The 7,837-nt window shown below is 40.2% G+C and overlaps 2 protein-coding genes across 5 annotated transcripts in view; both read right to left on the bottom strand.

The window, feature by feature from the left end:
• The window catches only part of fitm1l (fat storage inducing transmembrane protein 1, like), a 59,256-nt gene that overhangs the window by 37,960 nt on the left and 13,459 nt on the right, over window positions 1-7,837 (bottom strand). The gene's annotated exons all lie outside the window — the stretch shown is intronic.
• On the bottom strand, window positions 5,708-7,813 carry LOC307019921 (E3 SUMO-protein ligase ZBED1-like; the record flags this gene model as incomplete). Its single annotated transcript, XM_079651020.1, has 2 exons — window positions 6,423-7,813; window positions 5,708-6,253 (listed from the first exon to the last, which is right to left on the bottom strand). Exons 1-2 carry the CDS (start codon window positions 7,653-7,655, stop codon window positions 5,708-5,710), a joined length of 1,779 nt encoding a protein of 592 aa, XP_079507146.1. The 5' UTR covers window positions 7,656-7,813.

The following is a 7,837-nucleotide window of genomic DNA, read 5'->3' as shown; positions in this document are numbered from 1 at the left end:
TTTCAAGCAGTCAAAAACAGCTTGGCTTTTATTTTTTCTGTGTATGCAAGTTCAATGTATGCTTGAGAAAAGAAACAACTACACATGTGAGGAAATATATAAGAGGTCTATGATTCTGTCAAGCAGTCATGTATAACCTCATATTTATTTTGTACAAGTAAAATACAAATATCATGTTATAAGCCAATTTGTAACCATTGCTACATAATAGTACTACATAACATTTTATTTTTCTCCAAATATATTTATAATCTGTATACTTTTTTTTCATTAGGAAGTATCGATATACAGCTTATCGACAGTTTGTACGTTGGTGCTGGGGTGTAGGCCTACTCGGCCCAAAAATCAGAGTCCCGCTGCATGTGCTGTAACCGAGATACGGAAGACTTACCCTGAACCGGGAGGCCGCTATCAGGGATTTCAATGGCCAAATCTGTAATTTGACATAAATCATGCAGCTGAACTGGTTAAAATGGTTTCGCATGATGTAAATAATTTACAAAGTACATCATTTACAATATTATTTTTCCAAAGAAACATGTAAATATAACAACATTTTCCAAATCACAAATTTGTAAGATTGTATTAATTTACTGTTTGATAAATAAAAAAGGGTTCTTTTGTTAATTTTTCACTTGTAACATTTTATCTTTATTGCAGTGTACATTAGTCTATTTTGGTATATGTGCGAGCCCACAAATAATTAAAAGTGGTAAAAATAATAAAGATATTCAGACGTAATTCATTTTTGGCCTTACTTATTTCACTTCAACTTTTATATATTTCAGTCACTAGGCAAGTTCACTGTACTCTGGTGACATTTAGCTCAAGCTGGCATAACACCTGTAGTAACTTAATTCTGACCCGAGTTTTGTGCACAATCTTCCAGCACCCATGATCAATGTTTATAGCAATCAGGAAACATTCACAGCTCACAACTACACATCGCTTCCCCATCATGAATTGTTAGATAAAAAAAGTTTAGCGAGGTCCGGTTACACATATGTTGAGCGAAAATAGCGGAAGGATACAAAACAAACAATCCAGACGAGGCTGGTGTTTGCCACGTGTGACGTCACACAGCTGGGTTAATGGCTGGCAAGCTTTTCGCTACCGGAGCGGAATAACACGGGAAAGTGGCACACATTTCATGTTATTTGGGGGGTATTTATGGAAAGAATCATTGATGTTGATATGTCAAATGAAACAGTGGAAAGTGATGAAGCGATTTATTAACACAGAATAACTTTTATTTTGGACATTACATGGACTTTAAACTACACATGCAAGTCTGCGGAAATAGGTGGTTTTAGTAGTTTATTTGCAGTATGTTTTTCAGTGTTGCACTTTGTAGACGGTCCCTGACCCCTCCTCTCTCCTCTGGCTGCAGACAGACACCTGTGTTATGTGTCCAGCTTGGAGGGCGGCGGGTGTGAAGTTGTTTTAATGAAAATTGGATTGTGGATAGTTGTTTACCTTATTACGGTAGTTGTGTTTTAGCAACGTTTTGTTTATGAGTGTTTGTTCCGTTCCAGTTCCAATCACTCAATATAACTTCCTTGAAGATCTGCTGCAACGACCCCTCAGCCCCCAGGATAATTTCATCTTTATTCTCCTAACATAGCAACTTTAATCTCGTAATTATGAGTTTATTCTCCTATCTTTTCTTTTTTGTGTGGTCCTAATTCTCTGTTGTTCCAAGGTGGAAGGAGAGTTATATGTTTCAAATAATGAAGATTTAGTCTTCGCTCAATTTTCATGTGAGAAAATGTTACTGTATGTGAAAATAACCATTAAACTTGGCTCATTGTTCACTGTGCAAGGTGCAATACGCCCTTTTGTGTCAGCTTTTAAAAGGTAATGCTCCAAGTAGATGAGCAGTCTTGTAGGGCAAATAGCATTTTGTATTAGTGATAAACCAGTTCCGTCACTTTGCTATAAAATCGGTTCTTTTCATATCGATGTAATTGCAATTAGCAGTGCTGCAAATATAAGCATTTACTTGCAAATGTTTTTAATTCGTCTCAGAAGACCTGCTTGTAGTATACCCCTCTGGAGAGTATTAGAATGTGGTTCTACATTTGCATGAAAACAACAGATTGGAAACAGGAGGCAAGCAATAACTAAAACACATAAACATACATATGCATTAACATACTTTTAAGCTATATATCTATGGTGCACTATATTGTCTCATGTTAAAATATTACATCACAAATCAGGTATTCCTATGCTGTTGTGCAAAAAAATGTGTCCCTTTTATAAAAGGTTTGTTCTTGTAATGCACAATCCAACACTTGTTTGTGTAAAGTTATGTTCCATTAAATCATGTTTGCCCCTTTAATACACTTCAGTGACATGTTTGTGTGTTGTATAGCTACTGTCCTCCCAAATAACCATTGTGTCATGGGCGGGGCTTATGCAGCTCATTATCTGCTGTCCTCCTAATAAGCATGGTGTCAGGTTGTTGTATTTTGAGTTGTGCTATGTGTATTGGACATTTGAAGTGGGATTTGTGTTGTATGGCTCAAAATAGATTTTTTGATATTCAAAACATCTTTGTAAAGCTAGTGGAAAGGGGTGTCCTTCTAATGAAGGAAAAAACGTGTTTGGGTCAGTGTCCTTCTAGTTCACAAAAACCAGTAGAGGTGTGTGTGTGTGTGTGTGTGTGTGTGTAGTACAGAGGTGCCCAAATACTTTAAATCTATCTGGATGAAAAAAATTGTGAAATTACATTAGAGCTGTACACTAACATTTTCCCAAGGGAGTTTATGTGCTCCCAAATGAAATAATGTAGGAGCGCACCAAGAAATGTTCAACATCTCTAGAAATATTGTGACTTTTTACTTGAAGTTGTCTTTTTTTCATGAAATACAAAAGTTTTGAATTCCACCATTAGGACTCAGTTCTGGATCGAGCTCTTCAGTGACCTTAGAGAGAGGCACCTCTTCAATGGGAGCCATGAGCACAAGTGTCTGCTGCGATATGTGTTTTTGGGCATCTTCCAAAAAGACCTCGATGAGTACAGACAGCTGTGGAACAACCACACCATCCGACCTGTTCGCCTGTCTCAGTGTCCATCAGGTAAACCTGATGCCATGTACCACCTGCCTCACAGGTTTGTATTCAAATTGTTTGGTAATATTACTTTAAAATATATCTGACTTCATATAATTTGGTGTATCAGCCCAATATGACAAGTTTGTCACTTGATAAATAACGTGATTCATTTAGTCTGAAAACTCATTATTTCAAAATGATTTCAAGTCTTAAACGACTAAAAATGAATTCCAACACAAAACCTAAATCAGAAGATATCCAAAGCTATTCTGTCGATTTATCTTAATCAATTCCAAAAAGTACCTTGTGTTAGAAAGTGAGTAGAATGACCATATTTGACTGAAAGAGCTGCTGTCAACCTGAGATTAATTTCTCAAGTCAAAGCTCTTTGTTTAGGATTTAATTAACGAAGAACTGACTCAATGGAGTTTTAGTTATAATGCTTATCTAGCATGTTTGGGGGGTTAAATGATCCATTTGTAATCACTTGACTCATGTTTCAATTTATGACTGGTCATAGGTTTGGCGGAAGGGAGTGTGGATTTCCAGTGTCCTGGGAAGCCCTACACCACTTTGATGGCATCATGCAAGCATCATCCCAGTACAATTTGTGTGGTGATGAGAATCTGGAGATGCATTTTGTGGACTTGCAAAGACGGAGTGGGTTGGCTCCACCAGTGAACTGGACAGCTGCTGTTCAGAATTACATTTCCATGAAAAACATGTCTGGAGTGTAGAATACATTGCCCCACCAGCCCCCCAGAACCTTTTTTGTGTGTACAAGTTTCCAATGTAGGTTGAATATTATTGAGAATGCTGCAATTCTGAGTAGATAAGTCCAGTGAAATATTCAGCTTGTATCTTTGCATAAGTCATTAGACTGAAACCTTTCTTTGTTTAAATAAACATACACCATATTCATGTATTTTGTAAAACATGTTTAGTGTTACATCCGTGTTATCAGTTGAATGGTCGATCGTCAGAAGATTATACACCTAATATTTTGGTAATTGATTTTAATTTTGAATATAAGCAGGTTCCAGCCTCTAAAATGTGAATATTTGCTGGATTAATTTGTTCTCTGTGAGGCTTTACTTTCTGACATTTTAAAGACCAAGGGGTGTCCGAAATCACTCTCATTCACTACTCCCTACTCCTTATATAGGGAATTCTATATAGGGAGTTTTGAGTGATTTCAGACACAGCCCATAACAAATTGATGAATCAACAATAACATTCATTCATTGCATCAGTCACATATGCTACTGTTATTTCTGTTTTCACAGTGGATCTGAGAATAAAATCTTGTGAACCAGCTACAGCCGTGTCATCTTTGTAGCGAGTGTGTAACATATATGCTATACGTAGAAAAACAAGTCCTTACGTTAAAATGAAACAATTTTAAACCATTTAATGAAGAGTCATTCAGCTTTACTCTTTCACAAAGTTCATGTAAAAACATGTTGATAAAATGGGCAAAACAAAATTGGCACATTTGCACAACAAGGTGCCTTTTGCAGTCTTTATTTACTGTTTATGTAAATATTTGTAAAACATCTTAACACATGTTCTGAACTCTTGATTTAACCACGGTCTACCTTACCTACCTAACGAGAATATAATAACAATACAATACAAATGTGTGGTATTGTTCACATTAGGGATGGGCATTTTAAGAAATCTCTTTAATCGATCATCGTGAGACGTTAACGATCAATTATCGATTAATCGTTAACATTTATACCCGTCAAAAAAACTGTATGACGTATTGTAACGTCCACCGGACAGGTCGGAATGACGAGCGAAGCGTATACAATCTTAACAGCTTTATTGCGGTTACAGGAAGGGTCACTGTGGGCCGGGACCACGCCAAAACAACCAAAAACAACAAACCGCTCAACAACGTGCTGCTCTTCCTCTCCCTAACATGCAGCCTTTCTCACCCACACGCACGCGCCCACACAGACACGCACTCAAAAAGCCCTCTGCTCTCCACCCCGCCCCTAACTGCTCTCCTCACAGAAGCCTGACCATAAAACAACCGTTAACAGAACACGTGAACATTAATGCAGGTCGATACAGAATAACAGAAGTGAGAAACTCACTTTTATGTTTATTTAAATGTGCAAATGTTAAACAAAAGAAATATCCCCGACGCCTCCGCGACATTAAAAAAATAAGAGCCAGTGTTCTTAAAACAAACAAAAACAAAATAAATACAATTCCGCCTCTTTTAGACATAAAACATTAACTAACAATAGTATAATGAGAAACTCCTGTGTTTAAATGTGCAAACAATAAACAAAAGAAATGTCGCGGAGGCGTCGGGGATATTAACAAAATAAGAGCCAGTGTTCTCAAACAAAATAAATACAATTCCGCCTATTTTAGACATAAAACATTAACTAACAATAGTATCAGAAACTCACTTCTGTGTTTAAATGTGCAAACAATAAACAAAACAAATGTCGGAGGCGTCGGGGATATTAACAAAATAAGAGCCAGTGTTCTCAAACAAAATAAATACAATTCCGCCTATTTTAGATATAAAACTTTAACTAACAATAGTAAACACAAAACAATAACACGTTATAGGCCTCGGTCTGACTAAAGGCTACGGTGGTTAGGAGGCTATAGCTTACTTAACCTACTGGTTTTTGTTGAGGAAAATTAGCATGTTAACATGCTCGGGGGTGAGACGTGAACGGAGCCGAGTGACGGTCAGTCCAGCGGCTGAAAAGACCCGCTCTGACGGGACCGAGGTGGCGGGGATGCAGAGATAGCGTCTAGCTAATTTAGCCAGCCTGGGAAACTTTCCACCGTTCACTTTCCACCAATCAGTCGGGCTGCACTCCAGAGGTGGGGGTATGTCCCTCAGAAAGTTCTGAGTCTCTGTTTCAATGCCAGTGTCCTGTGGGGTAGATGAGTATTGCTCCCCCAGGAGAAGTGCCATCGCAGAAACGTGCGTAGTGGCAGTGACAGTTGTGGGACTTCCCCGGCATGACAACACCGCCTCCTCTCTCCCAGTCTGTGGGATAGCCGCCTCACCTGCATCAATTGCCTCTCCCAGTTCAACCAGTTTAGCATTAGCAATTAGTCTCTGTGGTGGCGAAAGAAAGCTCAAATGCTTGTGACGGGGATCCAGCATGGATGCAATCATTGGGGCGGCTGTCACAAACTCGTCAGACCAAACCTGTATAAATAAATTATAGAAAAATGTCGGATGATCGATAAAAAACGTTTGAAAATATGCCATATCTAAATAAGCAAAGCACATAAGCGACATTTAGCTATGCCTATGTCAGTCTCCTCATCAGCGGCTATTTATTATGAGTGTCATGTCAACTAATTAGTTAGTTTACCTTCATTCTGTTGCTGAGGGAGGACTTCACTTTGGTCTTGAATTCGGTTACTCTGGTCTCGTCTCCTTCTCTCCGCATGAGATGGGTGTTGATGAGGCTGAAGCTTACTGGATAAATGTTTGAGATGGAGACGTCCTTCTCGGCAGACATGGCAGTTGTGACACACTTAAGTGCTGCTAACACAGGCTGTGCGTCCTCCATGAGCCGCCAGTGCTCATCCTTCAGCTCCAGGACCCTGGCATCTTGAAGCTTGGTCAGGGTTCTGTCCGAGAGGACAGCAACAACAGCCCAGCGCTGCTCCACAAGTCGCTCAAACATCTCACAGACTGAGTTCCACCGTGTTTTGCACGATTGAATAAGCCGGTGGGTGGCGAGGCCCATTTGCTCCTGCTTCTCCTTAAGCGCATTGGTTGCCACAGTGCTGTGATTAAAGTGGCTAACGAGTTTACCAGCTGCAGAGATGACCCGATGCAGGTATAGAGCAAACCCGTCATTTATGGCTAATTGGAGAGTATGTGCAAAGCAAGCAACAGACACCCAGCTGACTCTGGTGGGATTGTTGGCAGCCGTAATGTTGGCCGCGTTGTCGTGGACGCAGGCGATAACTCTGGCTTCAAATCCCCACTGCTCTACAGCTTCATTCATCTTCTCAGCGAGAAGGTCGGCAGTATGCCGGCCTGGAAGGCTTTCAGTGAGCAGGACCGCTGAATTCATTTGCCAGTTGTCGCAAATGTAGTGGCATGTGATAGTGATGTAGCTCTCCGCTGTTAAAGCGGTCCAACAGTCTGTTGTTATAGCAACACTAGCTGCTGTGGCTAACTTGTTTAGGAGCTCCTGTTTTCGCTCCTTGTAGTGGGTTTCTATGACCCTGGTGATAGTGCGCCGTGAGGGAATCTGATACGCTGGTTCAAGTAAACTAACCACATCTCTAAATCCTTTCCCCTCGACGACACTTGTGGGGAAGATGTCCACTTCAATCATTTTGGCGATACTTTCTGTGATTTTCTCCGCCCGCTTCGCATCACAGCTCCTCCGGTTTAAAACTGAGGTGATGGTGGGCTGAACGGAGGATTCAGTGCCTCTTAACACGCTGGGATGAAGGCTCTTTAAGTGGTACATCATCGGAGTTGTTGTCGTGTTGTACTTGTAAACCGTGTCGCAGTGTATACAGTGAGCGGACTCGTTTTTTATCTCAAAATGGTCCCACACCGGACTTCGTTTCGCGCGCTTCATGTTGTTATCTTTGTGAGTGAGCAGCTCGCAGGAAGTTTTCTCTGCTGTCGCGACTCCTTACGCTATATCGCCCCCTGCTGGTAGGATGTTTTATTACCGATCATCGATAAGAAAAATACGAAATCGACAAAATCCTTAACGATCAATTATCGATCATCGATTAAATCATGCCCATCCCTAGT

This window comes from Notothenia rossii, assembly GCF_949606895.1.
Source record: "Notothenia rossii genome assembly, chromosome: 9".
Lineage (NCBI taxonomy): Eukaryota > Metazoa > Chordata > Actinopteri > Perciformes > Nototheniidae > Notothenia > Notothenia rossii.
This window is presented reverse-complemented; position numbering and strand designations above follow the sequence as displayed.